The sequence below is a fragment of the Mauremys mutica genome, chromosome 15, assembly GCF_020497125.1.
Source record: "Mauremys mutica isolate MM-2020 ecotype Southern chromosome 15, ASM2049712v1, whole genome shotgun sequence".
Classification (NCBI taxonomy): Eukaryota; Metazoa; Chordata; order Testudines; family Geoemydidae; genus Mauremys; species Mauremys mutica.
The window spans coordinates 1,421,505-1,442,258 of NC_059086.1; the positions used below are offsets into that span (position 1 = coordinate 1,421,505).

Genomic DNA, 20,754 nt, shown 5'->3' on the forward strand with positions numbered 1-20,754 from the left:
TCCCCCCCCCCCCCCCACAGAGTGCAGAGATTATACCCCAAGCTGGCGGGTTAAGCAGTAAAAAGTAGGTCACGGCTGAAAGCTGCCACCAGCCCCCCCACTCCCCCCAGGGCTGGGGGGGCGCAAATCCTGCAGCTGAGTCACGGGTTGCTGTGATGCCTGGGGCCAGGTGGTGCTGGCCACCCAGGACGCACCTCACCCCAAACTCCCTGTGTGCCCGCCCCCCCCCCCCTCCCCTGCAGCCAGGACTCCTGGGTTCTCCTGCCGGCTCTGGGAGGGGAGCGGGGGGGCTGGGAGCCAGGACTCCTGGGTTCTCCTGCCGGCGCTGGGAGGGGAGCGGGGGGGCTGGGAGCCAGGACTCCTGGGTTCTCCTGCCGGCGCTGGGAGGGGAGCGGGGGGGCTGGGAGCCAGGACTCCTGGGTTCTCGTGCCGGCGCTGGGAGGGGAGCGGGGGTCTGGGAGCCAGGACTCCTGGGTTCTCGTGCCGGCTCTGGGAAGGGAGCGAGGACTCCTGGGTTCTCCTGTCAGCACTGGGAGCCAGGACTCCTGGGTTCTTCTGCCGGTGCTGGGAGGGGAGCGGGGGGGCTGGGAGCCAGGACTCCTGGGTTCTCGTGCCGGCACTGGGAGCCAGGACTCCTGGGTTCTCCTGCCGGCGCTGGGAGGGGAGCGGGGGGGCTGGGAGCCAGGACTCCTGGGTTCTCGTGCCGGCGCTGGGAGGGGAGCGGGGGTCTGGGAGCCAGGACTCCTGGGTTCTCGTGCCGGCTCTGGGAAGGGAGCGAGGACTCCTGGGTTCTCCTGTCAGCACTGGGAGCCAGGACTCCTGGGTTCTTCTGCCGGTGCTGGGAGGGGAGCGGGGGGGCTGGGAGCCAGGACTCCTGGGTTCTCGTGCCGGCACTGGGAGCCAGGACTCCTGGGTTCTCGTGCCGGCACTGGGAGGAAACACGCCGAGGCTGGGCCACTGACCATGTTTTAATGCACAGAACAATCCAAGCACATTGCAGACGGCAGCACCAGAACGACACCATGAACACAAGGGAAGGGGGGGTAGCCGGGGGGGGAGGACCCACGGGCTGGCCGCTGCTCCTGCCCCCCCCACTCCCCCCACCCCTTTATTGAACCAGGAACAACAGAAAATAAACACCCACATCAAACAGTTTCCATGAGGGGCACTGCCCCCCCCGTGCGGTTCCTCTTGCACTAAAATAAATACCCCTGGCCGGGGGTGGGGGGGCTGTGCCAGGGCATTGGGGAGCAGCAGCGGATGTGCTATTCCCCCCCCCCAGCACTAAGGGCCTGGGCTAGAACAGCTCAGAGGGGCAATGCCCCCCCCGTGACTGTGCCCCCCCCCACCCTGGGAGAAGAAAAAAATTATATTTTCACATCATGCAAATGCCCCTTCCCCTGGCCCCCCCCAGCCAGTCAGGGGGGTCTCTGGGGAGCAGCCCCCCCAGGAGCACCCAGGCCCAGCACTGGCCCCACCCCCCACTGGGGTTATGGCTTTGAGGAGGATTTTGGCTGAGGGGGGTGCACAGGAGCTGCCCGCCCGGGGGTGCTGGAGTCAGGGGGGTCCCCCCACTCGCTCTGGTCACGGTGCCCCCCCAGCAGGCGGCTCTAGGTGAGCGTGATGTAAGCCGAGGCCTTGTCCTTCAGCTGCCGCAGGCACAGGTAGCAGCTCCAGCTCCCTGGGGGGGGGGGGAGAGCGTCAGCCTGGCCCCCACAGCGGCCCCCCGCAGCCCCCCCGACCCCCCACAGCCCCCGCCCCTCACTGCCCCCCCGACCCCCCACAGCCCCCGCCCCTCACCGGCCCCCCGCAGCCCCCCTGCCCCACACCGCCTCCCCCGGCCCCCCGCAGCCCCCGCCCCTCACCGGCCCCCCGCAGCCCCTCCTGCCCCCCTACCCAGCCCAGCTGCACAGGATTGCGGGAGCAGGGGGGGCCCCTCACCTTCGGGGGGCTCTGCCATGGGGGGGCTCAGGCAGTACATGTGGTAGCCCCGGTCGCAGTCGTCACAGAAGAGCAGCTGGTCCTGCGGGGGGGGGGGCAGGAAAGGCAGGTCAGTGGGGCGCAGCGACACCAGCCCGTGCCAGGGGCGGGGGGGGATGGATGGGAGCGGGAGGGGAGTTGGGGGGGTGGGGGGCCGGGGGGCGCAGGCAGTGGGGGCACGGAGGGGTGGGGGCCGGGGGGCGCAGGCAGTGGGGGGACGCGGGGGTGGGGGGCCGGCGGGCGCAGGCAGTGGGGGCACGGAGGGGTGGGGGCCGGGGGGCGCAGGCAGTGGGGGGGACGCGGGGGCGGGGGGGGGCGGCAGGTGCAGGGAGTGGGGGCACACGGAGATGGGGGGGCCAGGAGCCGGGGGGTAGAGGCAGTGGGGGCACGTGGGGGTGGGGGGCCGGGGGGCGCAGGCAGTGGGGTGGACGCGGGGGTAGGGGGCCGGGGGGCGCAGGCAGTGGGGGCACGGAGGGGTGGGGGCCGGGGGGCGCAGGCAGTGGGGGGACGCGGGGGTGGGGGGCCGGGGGGCGCAGGCATTGGGGCACGCGGGGGCCGGGGGGGCTCACGTCGTTCTCCGAGGTACCGCAGAGGCTGCAGGATTTGCACTCGATGCACTGCCAGCGGTACGTGCGCACGGCCGCCGTCATGTTCACCGTGAACTGTAGACACGAGGGGTGACCTGCAGGGGGCGACAGAGCGGGGAGAGTCGGGGGGGTGGCCCAGAGCGAGCGATTCCCCCCCCCCCCACCGGTACCACCTGCCGGCCCCGCGACTCGGCCCCGGGGGTTAGGGCCGGGCCAGCCCAGGCTGAGACCCAGCAAACTCGGCACCAGCCACGGGTGCAAAGAGCCCCCCCCAGCCAGCTCCCGTCCCCCCCCCCGCCCCGCACAGCAGCTCAGCCTGGGGGGGGGCACCACGTCCTCGGCACATGGCTCAGCACCTCCGGCAGGGACCGCGTGACCGGACGCCCCGGCCCTGCCCCCCCCCGTCACCCTCCGGCCCCCCCCGTCGCCCCAGCCCAGCCCCGGCCTGAGCCCTGTCCCCGCCCCCCCGTCGCCCCAGCCCGGCCCCGGCCCTGTACCCCCCCCCCCCCCTCTCCCCAGCCCGGCCCTGTCCCCCCCCCCCCGTCGCCCCAGCCCGGCCCCGCCCCAGCCCCCCCCCCCCCCCGCGCCCCAGCCCAGCCCCGGCCTGAGCCCTTTCCCCCCCCCCCCCCGTCACCCCAGCCCGGCCCCGGCCTGAGCCCTGTCCCCCCCCGGCCCGGCCCCCCCGGCGTTACCCGAGCGCCCGCAGTCCGCGCAGGAGATCAGGTCCTCGGGGCAGCCGGTTTTCTTGGCCCCCCCTAGGCAGAAATCACAGTAACCGTTGGGAATGACCGAGCCGTCCGGGGCTTTCTTAGCTGGAAAACAGCAAGGGGAGGCGGAGATGAAGGGGGTGCAGCAGCCCCCCCACATCCCCGCCCCGGCCCTGGGGCGCCCCACACACCCCGGGTTACGCAACAAGCCAAGCCCCCACCCCGCCCCTAGGAGCCTCCCACGGCTGCGAGCTTCCTCAGGCAGTGCCCTGGCAGCCTGACGCCCCCAACCGCCCCCCCCCCCGCTGCTTTCCCGGGCCCTGCGGGGCCTGCGGGGCCCCCTTCTCCCCTCTGTCTGGGAAGGGTCCCAGCCGCGCACGACCCGGGCAGCCCCACGGGGAACCTCCCGCCGAGGCGTCGGGGTCGGGCACAGGGGGGGGGTGAGCCGGGGCCCCGGGGCCTGAAACTGCCCCCATCCGAGTTCTCCAAAGCGCCCCCAGCAAATGGGCCTGGGCTGCAGGGAGGGGGGTCCGGCAGGGGGGCTGGGGGGTTTAGTGGAGGGTGGGGAACTCAGCAGGGGGCTCAGGGGTTTGGTGGGGGACTCGGGGGGGCAGGGAGCTCGGCAGGGGGCTCTGAGGAATGGGGGGCTGAGGGCTCGGTGGGGTGCACTAGGGGGAACTCAGTGGGGGGCTCTGAGGAACGGGGGGCCGGGGGCTCGGTGGGGCGCACTGGGGGGAACTGAGCGGGGGGCTCAGGAACGGGGGGCCGGGGGCTCGGTGGGGCGCACTGGGGGGCGGGGAACTCAGCGGGGGGCTCTGAGGAACGGGGGGCCGGGGGCTCGGTGGGGCGCACTGGGGGGCGGGGAACTGAGCGGGGGGCTCTGAGGAACGGGGGGCGGGGGGCTCAGTGGGGCGCACTGGGGGGCGGGGAACTCAGCGGGGGGCTCAGGAACGGGGGGCCGGGGGCTCAGTGGGGCGCACTGGGGGCGGGGAACTGAGGGGGGGGCTCAGGACAGCCGGGCGGGGGGCTCGGTGGGGCGCACTGGGGGGCGGGGAACTCAGCGGGGGGCTCTGAGGAACGGGGGGCCGGGGGCTCGTTGGGGCGCACTGGGGGGCGGGGAACTGAGAGGGGGGCTCAGGAACGGGGGGCCGGGGGCTCGGTGGGGCGCACTGGGGGCGCGGAACTCAGCGGGGGGCTCAGGAACGGGGGGCCGGGGGCTCGTTGGGGCGCACTGGGGGGCGGGGAACTGAGCGGGGGGCTCTGAGGAACGGGGGGCCGGGGGCTCGGTGGGGCGCACTGGGGGGCGGGGAACTGAGCGGGGGGCTCTGAGGAACGGGGGGCCGGGGTCTCGGTGGGGCGCACTGGGGGCACGGAACTCAGCGGGGGGCTCAGGAACGGGGGGCCGGGGGCTCGGTGGGGCGCACTGGGGGGCGGTCTCCCCTGGCTGGCCCCGATGCCCCAGTCACTTTCATCCTCTCCAGGTCACGTTCACAGCCCCACACTGGGGCGGGGGCCCGGCCCCCCGGGCTGCTGGGGGGGGGGGTTACCTGTGTGTCTGCGCTGGTTCTCGGGGACCCAGTTCAGCTCTTTGTAAAACTCTGACGGGAACAGGAGAAGCCAGACAGAGACGGTTAAATTCAGCCCCCCAGCCCCACCCCTGCCCCACACCCAGCTCTCGGGGGCAGGCCGGGACCCCCCCCGCCAACAGCCAATGATCGAGGGAGCCCCCCACCCCACCCCTACACGCCTGACTAGAGCGTGGGCCCTGGGGAGAGGGGCACTGGGACCCCCAGGGACCTCCAATGGGGGGCTGGGCATGAAGCAGGGGGTAGCCTGGGGTCAGGCTCCTTCCCCATCCCGCTGCCCCCCAGGGGGCCGGTCACCCCCAAGCTACCCCCTCACTGATCAATTAGAAACCAGCCCCCCCGACAGTGACCCTGCCCGTGGGGCCCTGCAGCCCCCCCCCGACGGTGACCCTGCCCGTGGGGCTCTCCCCCCCCGACAGTGACCCTGCCCGTGGGGCTCCCCCCCCGACGGTGACCCTGCCCGTGGGGCCCTGCCCCCCCCGTGGGGTCCCCGGGGCTCACGCTTGTGGTTGTTCTTGCGGTGCAGGGGCAGGGGGTGTCGCTCCGCGTTCTCCTCGCCCTCCTCCTCCGCCAGGTGGGTGTGGGTGTAGTGATAGCTCAGCCCGGGCCGGTTCTTGTAGCGCTTCCCGCAGACTGGGGGGGAGGGCAGGGTCAGAGCCCCCCCACCGCAAATCCCCTGGGCGCCCGCGTTGCTGTCCCGGACGCCTGGGTCCCATCCGCGCCCTCCCCCCCCCCGCAATGGGGGATGTGGGGCCCCCTAGTGCCCAGCGCCCTTCGTTGCCATCCCGGACGCCTGGGTCCCATCCATCCCCTCCCTCCTCCCCCCAGCAGCTGTGGAGCCCCCTAGTGCCCAGCGCCCTGCGTTGCCATCCCGGACGCCTGGGTCCCATCCATCCCCTCCCTCCTCCCCCCAGCAGCTGTGGAGCCCCCTAGTGCCCAGCGCCCTGCGTTGCCATCCCGGACGCCTGGGTCCCATCCATCCCCTCCCTCCTCCCCCCAGCAGCTGTGGAGCCCCCTAGTGCCCAGTGCCCTGCGTTGCCATCCCGGACGCCTGGGTCCCATCTGCCCCACCACACCCCGAGCTGGGGGCCCCCGAGTGCCCAGCGCCCTGTGCTCTTGTCCTGGACGCCTGGGTCCCATCCCCACACACTCACTGTCGCAGACGTAAGGCTTGTCACGGTCCTCCAGCGAGGTGGCGTCCTGCCTCTTCCGCATGCCCCCGATCCCGTAGGCCTGGGGGGCCGGGAATGGGGTGAGATGCAGCCGGACAGGCCGCCCGGCTCCCACCCCAGGGCCAGCACAGAGCCAACGGGGGTGGGGGCGTCCCAGGGGGGCCTTGGCTCCCACCATCTCCTCCTTTCCCATACGCCTCCCTCCCCGTACGCCCCCCGGCCCCCTGCCCCCATCCCCGTACGCCCCCTGCCCCCCAGCTCCTCCTCCCCCATACGCCCCCCCCGCCCCCTGCCCCATCCCCGTACGCCCCCTGCCCCCCAGCTCCTCCTCCCCATACGCCCCCCCGCCCCCTGCCCCATCCCCGTACGCCCCCCGCCCCATCCCCCTACGGCCCCGGCCCCCCAGCTCCGCCTCCCCCATACGCCCCCCCCGCCCCATCCCCGTCCGCCCCCCGCCCCATCCCCGTACGCCCCCTGCCCCCCAGCTCCTCCTCCCCCATACGCCCCCCCCGCCCCCTGCCCCATCCCCATACGCCCCCTGCCCCCCAGCTCCTCCTTCCCCATACGCCCCCTGCCCCCCAGCTCCTCCTCCCCCATACGCCCCCCCCGCCCCCTGCCCCATCCCCGTACGCCCCCCGCCCCCCAGCTCCTCCTCCCCCATACGCCCCCCCACCCCCTGCCCCATCCCCATACGCCCCCTGCCCCATACGCCCCCTGCCCCCCAGCTCCCCCTGCCCCACCTTGCCCTTGGCCTTGTTCTTGCGCCGGGGGATGTCGTCCTCCAGGTCGTCGCCCTCCAGGTCGTGGGGGAACTCGCCCGCCTGCTGCTTCTGCCACACACGGGGAGGGGGGGAGAGTGTCAGAGCCGGGGGGATCAGAGCCCTGGCCCCCCCACCCCATGGCACCACTCTGCCAGGGAGCCCCCCCCGGGAGGGGCTGGGCCTGGGACAGAACCCCAGGGGGGCTCGCCCCAGGGAGGGGCCGGGGGCAGGGCCGAACCTGAGGGGGGCTCGCCCCTGTGGGGGGCTGGGGGGGCCCAAACCCGAGGGGGGCTCGCCCCAGGGAGGGGCCTGAACCTGAGGGCGGCTCGCCCCTTGGGGGTCCTGGGGGGGCCCAAACCCGAGGGGGGCTCGCCCCAGGGGGGGCTGGGGGGGCCCAAACCCGAGGGGGGCTCGCCCCAGGGAGGGGCCGGGGGGGCCTCACCTGACAATCCAGCACCAGCTCCTCCTCCTTCAGCTCGGTTTTCTTGTCCCCGGTCTCGGCGCAGAGCAGAGCTTCCAGCACCGGCCCCTCTGGGAGCCCCCCCTCCTTCTTCAGGGGGGCCTCGCAGTCTGGGGGGGCGGCACGTCAGAGCGGCTGGGACGGGCCCCCAAACACAGGCCCCCCGGCACGCCGACACCTTGGGAGAGACCCCTGCTAGCGCCCCCCCTCGGCGTTACCATGGAAACCAACGGAGCCCCCAACGCCGCCCCTGCCCCCCCAGAGCCCCTGGTGGGGGAGGGGGAGATCGGGGGCCACAACAGGGAGGGGCTGAGAATCTTCCCCCCCGGTCCCTCATGCCCCCCCCACCTCTCCACATCCCCCGCCCCCCTCCCCCAACCCCTGTACCCCCCACTCCCCCCAGTTCCTTACCGATCTTGAACTCACAAGGCCTCAGACGTGGATCCTCCAGGATGTTCAGTCGCCGTTTCTTGCGCCAGCAGCGGGCCGGGTACGTGTAGATCTGCCCCGGGGCCAGGCCTAGGAGAGGGGAGGGGTATGTGACGTGAGCCCCCAGATTCCCCCCCCAACCCAGTGTTCACAGCCCCACGGCTCGGCTGCAGGGGCTGCTGGCCAAGAAGGGGGACCTGTGGGTCGGATGTGAGGGGCACCAGCGGGGTTGGGGGGAGCCCAGGGCTGGGCTGGTAGGGGCTGTGGGTCGGGAGTGAGGGGCACCGGCAGAGCTGGGCTAGCAGGGGCTGCGGGTCGGGAGTGAGGGGCACCGGTGGGGTGGGGCAGGGCTGGGCTGGCAGGGAGGGCACTGGCGGGGCTGGGCTGGCAGGGGGCTGCGGATCGGGAGTGAGGGGCACTGGCAGGGTGGGGGCAGGGCTGGGCTGGCGGGGGGGCACCGGCAGGGCTGGGCTGGCAGGGGCTGCGGGTCAGGAGTGAGGGGCACCGGTGTGGTGGGGCAGGGCTGGGCTGGCAGGGGGGGCACCGGCGGGGCTGGGCTAGCAGGGGCTGCAGGTCGGGAGTGAGGGGCACCGGCAGAGCGGGGCGAGGCCGGGCTGGGCTGGCAGGGGGGGCACCGGCAGGGCTGGGCTAGCAGGGGCGGAGGGTCAGGAGTGAGGGGCACCGGCAGGGTGGGGGCAGGGCTGGGCTGGCAGGGGGGGCACCGGCGGGGCTGGGCTAGCAGGGGCTGCGGGTCAGGAGTGAGGGGCACCGGCAGGGTGGGGGCAGGGCTGGGCTGGCAGGGGGGGCACCGGCAGGGCTGGGCTAGCAGGGGCTGCGGGTCAGGAGTGAGGGGCACCGGCAGGGTGGGGGCCGGGCTGGGCTGGCAGGGGGGGCACCGGCAGGGCTGGGCTAGCAGGGGCTGTGGGTCAGGAGTGAGGGCACCGGCAGGGTGGGGGCCGGGCTGGGCTGGCAGGGGGGGCACCGGCAGGGCTGGGCTAGCAGGGGCTGCGGGTCGGGAGTGAGGGGCACTGGCAGGGCGGGGCTCACCTGGCCCCCGGTGGGTCTTTTCCATCCAGATGTAGCAGTTGTTCTGGGCCACGCCGGTCTGCGAGTCGAGGAACGGCAGGCGCATGCTGCGCTCGGCGCAGAGCCGCGCATTGTAGCTGCGACAGTGCTCGATGGCCTCGCGGTAGAACTCCTCCCCCAGGCTGGCGAGACGGGGGGGGGTCAGGGGGGCTGGGGCCGGCCCGACCCCCAGAGCCTCCCCCAACCCCTGAGCATCTGCACCCCCCAAGTCCCAGCATCTCCCCCCAGCCCCAGGGCCACACAAGCCCCTAACGAGACCAGATCACCCCCCCGTGTGGACCCAGACGTCCGGGGCAGCGAGTCCCAAGTCTGGTGGGGGGCAGAGACGCCAGGACAGGGGCACCCCCAGGGAAAGGGTCACCCACACTCAGTGGGGAGAGAAGGACCCGGTGGGTCAGAACCGAGGGACCCCGAGTGGCCAGGCTGGGACCCCGAGCACAGGTCACCCCACCGCCGGCCTTTCACCTCCGCCAGCTCAGGGGCAGCACCAGCGCCGAGCAGGGGGCTGCGGGTCGGGAGTGAGGGGCACCAGCTGGGCTGGGGGTGCTGGGGGTTACGGGGTGGCACTTAATCTTGCTGCTCACATGCCATAAATAATCCCCCTCCCAGGCCCCCCCATCCCCCATGGCCCCTCGATGACCCCCAGTCAGACCCGGGCGCTGCCCCTCCCCCCACAGCACCTGGGCACCCTCCAGCCAGACCTGGGCGCTGCCCCTCCCCCCACGGCCCCTCGCGCCCCCCCAGCCAGACCCAGGCACGGCCCCTCCCCCCACGGCCCCTCGCCCCCCCCAGCCAGACCCGGGCGCGGCCCCTCCCCCCACGGCCCCTCACCCCCCCCCAGCCAGACCCGGGCGCTGCCCCTCCCCCCACGGCCCCTCGCGCCCCCCCAGCCAGACCCGAGCGCTGCCCCTCCCCCCACGGCCCCTCTCCCCCCCCAGCCAGACCCGAGCGCTGCCCCTCCCCCCACGGCCCCTCTCCCCCCCCAGCCAGACCCGGGCGCTGCCCCTCCCCCCACGGCCCCTCACCCCCCCCCCAGCCAGACCCGGGCGCTGCCCCACCCCCCACGGCCCCTCGCGCCCCCCCAGCCAGACCCGAGCGCTGCCCCTCCCCCCACGGCCCCTCGCCCCCCCCAGCCAGACCCGAGCGCTGCCCCGCCCCCCACGTCCCCTCTCCCCCCCCAGCCAGACCCGGGCGCTGCCCCTCCCCCCACGGCCCCTCGCCTCCCCCCAGCCAGACCCGGGCGCTGCCCCTCCCCCCACGGCCCCTCGCCCCCCCCAGCCAGACCCGGGCGCTGCCCCTCCCCCCACGGCCCCTCGCCCCCCCCAGCCAGACCCGGGCGCTGCCCCTCCCCCCACGGCCCCTCGCCCCCCCCAGCCAGACCCGGGCGCTGCCCCTCCCCCCACGGCCAGACCTGGGCGCTGCCCCTCCCCCCACGGCCCCTCGCCCCCCCCCAGCCAGACCCGGGCGCTGCCCCTCCCCCCACGGCCCCTCGCCCCCCCCCCCGCCCGACCCGGGCGCTGCCCCTCCCCCCCCGGCCCCGCCCCCCCCCCCCAGCCAGACCTGGGCGCTGCCCCTCCCCCCACGGCCCCTCGCCCCCCCCCAGCCAGACCTGGGCGCTGCGCCTCCCCCCACGGCCCCCCGCCCCCCCCAGCCAGACCTGGGCGCTGCCCCTCCCCCCACGGCCCCTCGCCCCCCCCAGTCAGACCCGGGCGCTGCCCCTCCCCCCACAGCACCTAGGCACCCTCCAGCCTTACCTGGGCGCTGCCCCTCCCCCCACGGCCCCTCGCCCCCCCCCAGCCAGACCTGGGCGCTGCCCCTCCCCCCACGGCCCCTCGCCCCCCCCAGCCACACCCGGGCGCGGCCCCTCCCCCCACGGCCTATTGCCCCCCCCCTTCGAGACCCGGGCGCTGCCCCTCCCCCCTCGGCCCATCGCCCCCCCCAGCCTTACCTGGGCGCTGCCCCTCCCCCCACGGCCCCTCGCCCCCCCCAGCCAGACCTGGGCGCTGCCCCTCCCCCCACGGCCCCTCGCCCCCCCCAGTCAGACCTGGGCGCTGCCCCTCCCCCCACGGCCCCTCGCCCCCCCCAGCCAGACCCGAGCGCTGCCCCTCCCCCCACGGCCTCTCGCCCCCCCACGTCTGTCCACCCACCTGCCCAGGAGCACAGTGTCCTGCCCACCCCCGCGGGGCCCCCGGCGGACAGAGCCCGGGACAGCGGCCGGCGAAGGGTCCGAACCCCGGGCACAGGCGCTCCAGGTCGGGCAGTGATCGCTGGGGGGGGCCCGGCGGGGGGGGTCCCGGCTGGGGGGTGCAGGCCGGGGGGGTCCCGGGCCCGGCGGGGGGGGGTGGAGGCCGGCGGGGGGGTGCAGGCCGGGGGGGTCCCGGGCCCGGCGGGGGGGGTCCCGGCTGGGGGGTGCAGGCCGGGGGGGTCCCGGGCCCGGCGGGGGGGGGGCCGGCTCGGACTCACCCCCGGAGCGGCTCCTGCAGGGCCGATCCCATCCCGCGCTGGCCCCGGACTCCGGCCGGTTTCATTCATTCCCCAGCCGGGGGGAGCCCATCGCGCCCCCCCCCGCACCCCCGGTGCACGCTGGGAGATGCAGCCCCCCCCCGCACCCCCCTGGCCGCGGTCCTGCCCCGGGCCCGTCCCGGGCTGCGCGCGGCGGCGCTGGGCGGGGGGGCGGCAATGGGGGGGGCGCAGAGGGGGTCACAGCTGGAGGGGGGGCAGGGACTACAGCTCCCGGCATGCCTCGCGTTTGACAGCTGGCAGGCCCGCCTCCGGGGGGGGGCGGATTGGCTGGGCCCGGGGAACGGGTCTGGGGGGCTCAGGGAAGGTGCCAAAGGGAAGGGGGCGGGGCCGAGTCACAGCCCCCCCTCCCCCCCGCTCCCACTCAGTGCCAGGAGGTTGGGGGGTATCAGGGGAGCCCCCTCCCTGCACCAACCTTGCAACTGCAGCCCCAAGGACCAGGGTGGGGGGCTGCTGTGGGGATGGGGCCAGCGGGGTGGGGGGCCCAGGTTACACTGGGGGGCTGAGCTGATCCAGGCAAGACCCTCTCCCCACTGACCACCCCCAGCTCAGAGCAGGGGGCGGGGTCCCCAAGGTGCAGGACAGGCCCCACCCCTGACCCCCCACCCCCTTGTAGCATCTGGAGTCTCCACAAGTGTGTGTGGGGGGCGGGGGGGGGGATAGCAGGCCATGACCTAACTCATTGGCCAGTCACGCCTGGCTCCCAGCCCCCCTCCTGCTCTGACCACCAGGCCCCACTCCCCTCCCAGAGCTCAGAGAGAACCCAGGAGTCCTGGCTCCCAGCCCCCCCCCTCCTGCTCTGACCACCAGGCCCCACTCCCCTCCCAGAGCTCAGAGAGAACCCAGGAGTCGTGGCTCCCAGCCCCCCCCCTGCTCTGACCACCAGGCCCCACTCCCCTCCCAGAGCTCAGAGAGAACCCAGGAGTCCTGGCTCCCAGCCCCCCCTCCTGCTCTGACCACCAGCCCCCACTCCCCTCCCAGAGCCAGGGAGAGAACCCAGGAGTCCTGGTTCCCAGCCCCCCCCTGCTCTGACCACCAGGCCCCACTCCCCTCCCAGAGAACCCAGGAGTCCTGGCTCCCAGCCCCCCCCTGCTCTGACCACCAGGCCCCACTCCCCTCCCAGAGCTCAGCGAGAACCCAGGAGTCCTGCTCCCTGTGTGACCTTTGGCACTTGGTCTTTGGGCCTCTGTTTTCCACCTGTAACATGGGGATAATGATCCTGCCCTTTTCTGTGCAAGCTGCCAGCTCTGGGCACAGGGACCGTCTCACTGTCGGGCTCGGTCGGGGTCTGGGCAGCGCCTGGCCCAGGGGACCCCCGGGCTCAGCCGGGGCCCAGGGGTCCCCCCAACACAGGATAATCTCCCGTCTCCTTCGAGCCCTGGGGCTGCTGGAAGCCCGAGCCAGGGGCGGGCACCCCCCTGCCAGGTCCAGCTGCCTGGGCCGGGGACACCCCCCAGGAGCCCGGGGAGGGCGGGGCTGGGGAAGATGGAGGCGGCTGCGCGGGGATAATGAGATGCTAATGAGGGCCCTGCTGCCTGCGTGATGAGGCACCTGAGCAGCTGCCATTCGCTCGCTCGCGAGGGGTTAACCCTTCGGCCTCCAGCGGCCTCCTCTAACCACCAGCCCCCACTCCCCTCCCAGAGCCAGGAGAGAACCCAGGAGTCCTGGCCCCCAGCCCCCCTGCTCTAACCACCAGCCCCCACTCCCCTCCCAGAGCCAGGAGAGAACCCAGGAGTCCTGGCTCCCAGCCCCCCCTGCTCTAACCACCAGCCCCCACTCCCCTCCCAGAGCCAGGAGAGAACCCAGGAGTCCCGGCTCCCAGCCCCCCCCACCTCTAACCACTAGACTACCCCCCCAAGCTGGGGAGAGAACCCAGGAGTCCTGGCTCCCAGCCCCCTGCTCTGACCACTAGACCCCACTCCCCTCCCAGAGCTGGGACAGAACCCAGGAGTCCTGGCTCCCAGCCCCCCCTGCTCTAACCACTAGACCCCACTCCCCTCCCAGAGCTGGAGATAGAACCCAGGAGTCCTGGCTCCCAGCCCCCCTGCTCTAACCACTAGACCCTCCTCCCCTCCCAGAGCCAGGAGAGAACCCAGGAGTCCTGGCTATACCAGTTTTATCCTGGCACTGGGATGGGGGTCTAATGTTAGAGGATGGGGGGACTGGCAGTCCGGACACCTGGGTTCCAGCCCCACCTCTGCTACAGACCTTTAGCAAGTCCCTGCCTCACTGTGCCTCAGTTTCCCCCGACCCAGGAGCCAAGTGCCCTTACACACGTCACTGGGGTGCTTAGGCCAGAGCTATCTCAGGCCAGGCAGGGAGGGGCTGGGACTGCATCGCTCAGCCCCCCAAATGCCTCCTCCTGTGACAGCAGCAGTGATCCCCCCCCCGGGTGTGGGGGGACACCCTGCATTGCCAATCAGCCAGGCCCGGCCCAAACCCAGTGCCCCTCTCGGGAGCGGGCGGCAGGACAGAGGCGGCGGTGATGGGTGTGGACAGACAGAGGCGTCTGTAGAGGGCGGGAGGGATGGAGATAGATGGGTGGGGATGGCTGGAGACGGACCCACAGGAGGATGTGGGGGTGGATGGGGGGGCGAGGAGTGGGGCTGGCTCTGGCCCAGGCAGGCCCCTGACCCCCCCCTCCCCACAGGAACTTTGTCTCCCTGGCACCGCGAGAGCCGCCCCCCCCCCCCACTGGCTGGGCCGGGGGCTCGGCCCCGCCCCCTGCCAACCGGCCTGAATCCGGGCTCCAGCGGTGACACCCCCGCCCCCCCCCCGCCGCACAATGGAATTTGCAGCCACCCCCCACCCGTGGGATCCGGCCCAAGCGAGCCCCGAGGGGCCGCGCCCCCCGGGAGGGGATTCAAGCGGGGGGGGGGGCAGCCGGAGGGGCTGGGCTGGGGGTGGGGTTATTGGGGGGCATCCGCGGCACAATAGCGGCGCCCCCCGCTCCCCCCTGGCCCGGCCCGGCTCGGCTCGGCTCGGCTCGGCCCGGTACTCACGACTTGAGCGGGTTGTGCACCGCCGCGGCCATCCCCGCAGCCCGGCTCCCCGCTCGGCTCGGCGGAGCTCGGTACAATTTCATTCATTCTCCGGGGCTGATGTGGGGCAGGGGCAGCCAATCAGGGGGCCCTCCCAAAACTCCAGGTGCATCCTGGGAGATGTAGTCCTGCCTGCAGCCCCTCCCCCCCAGGTGAGGCAGGCGGGGGCCGTGCCGGCTGGGGGAGGTGCCCCCCCCGGAGGAGGCTCTGGCTCGCCGTGGCCGGGGGCTTCACTGCGGGGTCCCCCGAGCACCGGCTGGGGGTGACTCGTGACAGGGCAGGGGGCACAGGTGGGGGTCATGGCAGATGGGGGGGGCTGTGAACTCGGCGGGGGGGGGAGCACATGCCAGATGGGCAGCAGCTTGGGGGGGGGGATTCCCCCTCCCGCCTCGATCATGGCAGCACCTAGACTGAGGCTCCAACCCAAAGCACAGACCCGGGACCCGGCCGAGATCAGGGCCCGGTCACCTGGGTCCCAGCCAACGTCCAGCCCCCAGGCCAGATCCACCCCAACACCAGACCCGCTTCCCTTGCTGGATGAAGGGGACTTGTGCCCAAGGACACAGTTTGAAACAGAACCCAGGAGTCCTGGTGCCCAGCCCCCCTGCTCTAACCACTAGACCCTCCTCCCCTCTCAGAGCCGGGAGAGAACCCAGGAGTCCTGGTGCCCAGCCCCCCCACTCTAACCACTAGACCCTCCTCCCCTCTCAGAGCCGGGAGAGAACCCAGGAGTCCTGGTGCCCAGCCCCCCCACTCTAACCACTAGACACCACTCCCCTCTCAGAGCCGGGAGAGAACCCAGGAGTCCTGGTGCCCAGCCCCCCCCCGCTCTAACCCCTAGACCCCACTCCCCTCTCAGAGCCGGGAGAGAACCCAGGAGTCCTGGTGCCCAGCCCCCCCCCGCTCTAACCACTAGACCCTCCTCCCCTCTCAGAGCCGGGAGAGAACCCAGGAGTCCTGGTGCCCAGCCCCCCCTGCTCTAACCACTAGACCCCACTCCCCTCTCAGAGCCGGGAGAGAACCCAGGAGTCCTGGTGCCCAGCCCCCCCCGCTCTAACCACTAGACCCCACTCCCCTCTCAGAGCCGGGAGAGAACCCAGGAGTCCTGGCGCCCAGCCCCCCCCCCCGCTCTAACCACTAGACCCTCCTCCCCTCTCAGAGCCGGGAGAGAACCCAGGAGTCCTGGCGCCCAGCCCTGTGCCCCTGCCTCTGGCTGACAGGTGCGATACCAGCGCCAGCTGTTGTGACTGGAGCAATGTCCCGGGATGGTTTCAGGCCCGGTGGGGCCCAGGCTGGTGTGTCGGGGTTTCTCCTGCCAGCCCTGGCCCTGCTGGGGAGTTCACTTGGGGCTGCTTTCCCCGGGCGGGCGCGGCTCAGCTGCCAGGGGAGGGCAGGCTCTGCAGCAGCCCGTCCGAGTGCCCCCAGCTCCACCTAGCGAGAGCAACCCGCACGGCCCGGCCTCTCTCACACACACCCGCTGCCCTTCAGGGGCCTTCGGAGCCAAGCTGGCCGCCTGCTTCCCCTGTGCCCGGGGACCACCCGTGCCAGCCCCCCACGCCCAGCGCAGGACAGGAGCCCACCAGCAAACGGGAGACCTGCCTCTGCCAGGGCACCAGCCTCACTGTCGCCACGTTGGGATTATAACAGTGCCCAGCTGGGATTAGGGGCCCGGGCGCTGCCCAGACCCCAGCCGAGATCAGGGCCCCGTCGCGCCAGGCGCTGCCCAGACCCCGGCCGAGATCAGGGCCCCGTCGCGCCAGGCGCCGCCCAGACCCCGGCCGAGATCGGGGCCCCGTCGGGCCGGGAGCCACCCAGACCCCAGCCGAGATCAGGGCCCCGTCGCGCCAGGCGCCGCCCAGACCCCGGCCGAGATCAGGGCCCCGTCGCGCCAGGCGCCGCCCAGACCCCCACTGAGATCAGGGCCCCGTCGGGCCGGGCGCTGCCCAGACCCCAGCCGAGATCAGGGCCCCGTCGCGCCGGGCGCTGCCCAGACCCCAGCCGAGATCAGGGCCCCGTCTCGCCGGGCACCGCCCAGACCCCAGCCGAGATCAGGGCCCCGTCACGCCGGGCGCTGCCCAGACCCCGGCCGAGATCAGGTCCCCGTCGCGCCGGGCGCTGCCCAGACCCCGGCCGAGATCAGGGCCCCGTCGGGCCGGGCGCGGCCCAGACCCAAAGGGAGACCTGCCCCCAAGGGGTCACAAGGTGGGATTTTTATCTCCATTTTGCCACTTGGGAAGCTGAGGCACAGAGAGATGCAGGGATTTGGCTGCAGTCACTTGGGGAGCCAGTGGCACAGGTGGGAGCTGAACGCTGATCTCCTGGGTCCCCTCCGCCAGCCCCTCTCTCCCCTGTGATACATGGGGGGCTGCACATCGCTGTTAAACAGCTGCCTTGCCCCCCCCCCCCAGAGGCACGTCTCCTTTAAGAGCCGGTGAGCATCTCTGGCTGCTGGTTACCTTAGCAACCACAAGTGATCCATTTCCTTATTCGAGATAAGGCAAATATAGATATATCTCTCTCTGTCTCCCCTCCCCCGCTGCAGCCGTCGCCGTTCAGGGGGATGATGGGAAATCGGCGACGGGGGGGGGGGGGGGCGTCTCCAGTGCACTGGTTTGCACCCACCGGCGACCCTGCAGTGGGAGGAGGGGCTGGGTGACAGAGCCCTCATGGGGCACTGCCCTGCTGCCCTGCCCATATCCCACTGCTGACACCAATGGCACCCCCTACTGAGCAGGCGCGGGCACCCGGGGCCCGGCAGGGCAGCTCCTGGCAGCAGGGGAGTCAGTGAGGTGGAGGCTGGGCGAGCGCAGGGTGTTAACGTGTTTGTTTCCCCTGGAGCCCAGCCCGGTCCAGGAAGCCCCCAGGGATCCCAGCCAAAGAGTCGAAACTTGCTTGTACACTGAGAAAAATCCCTCCGATGGCAGGGACAGACAGTGCCCCCAGGGGGCGCCGGTCGCATCCAACGGCTGGCTTCTGTGCAATGAGTTTGGTCAGGCCTCGGCCCAGGCCCCAGCCCAGCCGGCAGGAATCGCCCCACACGCTCCCCGTGTCTGGCAGTTGGAGGAGCTGGAACTAGATGGGCCGGGGCGGCTCTGAGCTTTCTGGGGTCAGTGCCAAGGCTCCCTGGCACAGGTTGGGGGAGGGGGGGTTGCTCCGCAGCTGCCAGGACTGTACCCCTGCGGGGAGTGGATTTGACACCAGTTGGGCTCCTTCTATCGCCCAGTGACCCTCTGGATTTCAGGGCATTGGAGCCCAGGGCTGGGCTAGCAGGGGCTGCGGGTCAGGAGTGAGGGGCACCAGCAGAGCTGGGGGAGCCCAGGGCTGGGCTGGCAGGGGCTGCGGGTTGGGAGTGAGGGGCACCAGCAGAGCTGGGTGGGGCTGGGCTGGCAGGGGCTGCAGGTCGGGAGTGAGGGGCACCAGCAGAGCTGGGTGGGGCAGGGCTGGGCTAGCAGGGGCTGCGGGTCGGGAGTGAGGGGCACCGGCAGAGCTGGGTGGGGCAGGGCTGGGCTAGCAGGGGCTGCGGGTCGGGAGTGAGGGGCACCGGCAGAGCTAGGGGGGACCAGGGCTGGGCTAGCAGGGGCTGCGGGTCGGGAGTGAGGGGCACCGGCAGAGCTGGGTGGGGCAGGGCTGGGCTAGCAGGGGCTGCGGGTCGGGAGTGAGGGGCACCGGCAGAGTTGGGGTTGGGGGGGACCAGGGCTGGGCTAGCAGGGGCTGCGGGTCGGGAGTGAGGGGCACCAGCAACAGCTGGGGAGCCCAGGGCTGGGGGTGGGGTGCATTGTGGAGGCTGGGGGGGGGGGAAGTGGGGCGTTTCCTGTTGCTGGAGGGGAACGAGGTGCTGCAGCTGCATCCCCCCCTGCTCCCCCCACCAGCGCCCCAGGGACCCATCCACAGCTTCCTGGAGTCCCCCCTTCTCCCAACACAGACCCCCCCTCCTGCCCCAGTGAGACAGGCCAGCTCCCTTCCCTTGCCCGCATCTGCCTCTGCCCCCACCTCCGCCCCCTGAGCCCCACCCCTTTCCCCTCTAGGGGGCGCTGCTGGGCCCAGAGCAGGGGCTGGCTGGGGCAGGGGGGCAGGGAATGGGGCACAGGGCCGAGCCCCTAGGGAGCACTGGGGGGCAGGGAATGGGGCACAGGGGGCAGGGAATGGGGCACAGGGCCGAGCCCCTAGGGAGCACTGGGGGGCAGGGAATGGGGCACAGGGCTGAGCCCCTAGGGAGCACTGGGGGGGCAGGGGGTGTCTGGGTTGGGGGGCAGGGAATGGGGCACAGGGCCGAGCCCCTAGGGAGCACTGGGGGGGCAGGGGGTGTCTTGGTTGGGGGGCAGGGAATGGGGCACAGGGCCGAGCCCCTAGGGAGCACTGGGGGGCAGGGAATGGGGCACAGGGCTGAGCCCCTAGGGGGCACTGGGGGCAGGGGGTGTCTGGGTCGGGGGGCAGGGAATGGGGCACAGGGCCGAGCCGCTAGGGAGCGCTGGGGGGGCAGGGGGGCAGGGAATGGGGCACAGGGCCATGCCCCTAGGGAGCACTGGGGGGCAGGGAATGGGGCACAGGGCCGAGCCGCTAGGGAGCACTGGGGGGGCAGGGGGTGTCTGGGTCGGGGGGCAGGGAATGGGGCACAGGGCCTTTCTGCCCAGGATGCACCAGGGGGTGGAGGGCAGGGGCTGGCTTGGGGAGGCAGGGTGTTGGGGGACCCCCGTCTCCCGCGGCACTGCCCTGAAGCCGCCCGTCAGGTGCCCGCAGCCCCTGGGCCGTGGCTTCCCAAACCACTCGCTGGGGGGCAGTTACCATAGCAACAGTCCCACGCCCCCCGGGGGGGCCGTGCCAGGGGGTGATGCAGCCCCGAGTTCCTGAGCCCACAGGGGCCGTGCGCGGGGCCAAGGCAGCCTGGCCTGTGCCCACCTGGCACCACCCGTGTCCCACGCGCGACATGGTGCCAGGTGTGGCACGTGGCCGCAGGCTGCCTGGGGCCGGCAGGGTGGCACCTCCGTGGTAGGCACAGCCCCTGCCACGTGCAGCGTAGGGGAACCCCCATGGGGGCACCCAGAGCCCTGGGGGACCCCCGGGCCAGCTCCCACCCCTGCCCAGTGGGTCCTGCAGCCAGGGCGCTGGCACTGCCCCATGAGACCCCAGCCCCACTGCTGAGCGCTCTCCCGGCCTGCCCCGCAGTGCCCCCGGGCATCAGAGGCTACCGCAGCCGCTGGTCCAGGAGCCGGCCCCCCAGGGCTCCGTGGGGCAGCCGGAGACTCGGGCGAGGGGGCAGAGGGAGGAGTGGGGGGTCGCAGGAGAGGGGCGACCTGGGGGATGCAGATGGGGGCGGTGGGCAGGTGTGAGGGAGGCTTGGGCGAGTCCCCACCTCATCCCCCCAGGCGGGTGTCGGCTGCGAGCGGCGGTGCCCGCGCTGGCTGGCGTGTCGGGCGGGCGCCTGCCAGGCGGGGCCCCAGCAGGGCTGGCCCCAGGTGAGGGCACCCTGGGGGGATCTCTAGGGCTCATCCCTGCGGGCTGAGACCCAGCAGCAGCATCACCCCCTAGAGGGGACAGGCCCCAGAGCCAGCCAGTGCCCACCCTGGGGCCGGCGCCCGCTCAACGGGACAGGCCCCGTGTCCAGCCCCCCCCCCCCCGGTGAATGTGAGGTGCTGGAGGGGGGCAGAGCTGGGGGAGGGGCAGGCGGCTCCAATCCTGTCCTGCCCCATCTCCCCCCAGTGCCCCCCCAAAGGAGCAGCCCACTGTGGGCTTGCCCCTGCATGTGGGGTATCCGCAGGGTGGGGGGGAGAGGCTGGGTATTGGGCTGGGGCTGGTTACAGGGGGCCCCCGTGCCTGGCACTGAGATGCAGCCACCTCTGGGGTGGGGCACGGGGGCCCGTGTGCCTGGCGCTGAGATGCAGCCACCTCTGGGGTGGGGCGCGGGGGCTGGTTACAGGAGGCCCGTGTGCCTGGCACTGAGATGCAGCCACCTCTGGGGTGGGGCACGGGGGCCCGTGTGCCTGGCGCTGAGATGCAGCCACCTCTGGGGTGGGGCGCGGGGGCCCCTGTGCCTGGTGCTGAGATGCAGCCACCTCTGGGGTGGGGCGCGGGGGCTGGTTATAGGAGGCCCCTGTGCCTGGTGCTGAGATGCAGCCACCTCTGGGGTGGGGCGCGGGGGCCCCTGTGCCTGGTGCTGAGATGCAGCCACCTCTGGGGTGGGGCGCGGGGGCCCCTGTGCCTGGTGCTGAGATGCAGCCACCTCTGGGGTGGGGCGCGGGGGTGTTTAACAATCCCCAGGCAATGCCCCACGGCCGCAGTCTAGGACAAGAAGCGAAGGAGCCCCCCCCCGGCCCCCGGGCGGGGGATGTTGGAGGGGAGCAGCAGCCTTGGAATTGGGCCAGGTGCGGGGGCCCAGGGCAATCCAGCCGCAGCGCCCCCCGGCCCCCCAGGGCTGACACACCGGACAG

At 73.1% G+C, this 20,754-nt stretch overlaps 1 protein-coding gene across 4 annotated transcripts; it reads right to left on the minus strand.

Moving 5' to 3' along the window:
• Positions 1-935: 935 nt before the first annotated feature.
• DPF1 (double PHD fingers 1) lies at positions 936-14,373 on the minus strand. 4 transcript variants are annotated; one of them, XM_044988804.1, is made up of 12 exons: positions 14,291-14,373; positions 8,730-8,890; positions 7,665-7,772; positions 7,236-7,363; positions 6,773-6,862; positions 6,015-6,093; positions 5,362-5,493; positions 4,822-4,872; positions 3,260-3,322; positions 2,550-2,662; positions 1,942-2,023; positions 936-1,681 (listed from the first exon to the last, which is right to left on the minus strand). In XM_044988804.1, the coding sequence occupies exons 1-12, from the start codon at positions 14,371-14,373 to the stop codon at positions 1,611-1,613; spliced, it is 1,161 nt and encodes a 386-aa protein (XP_044844739.1). In that variant the 3' UTR covers positions 936-1,610. The 4 variants fall into 4 exon arrangements, with proteins under 4 accessions (XP_044844739.1, XP_044844736.1, XP_044844735.1 ...); XM_044988801.1 differs by having other exon boundaries at positions 937-1,681; positions 3,260-3,379; positions 7,680-7,772; XM_044988800.1 differs by having other exon boundaries at positions 938-1,681; positions 3,260-3,379.
• Between the last annotated feature and the right edge of the window lie 6,381 nt (positions 14,374-20,754).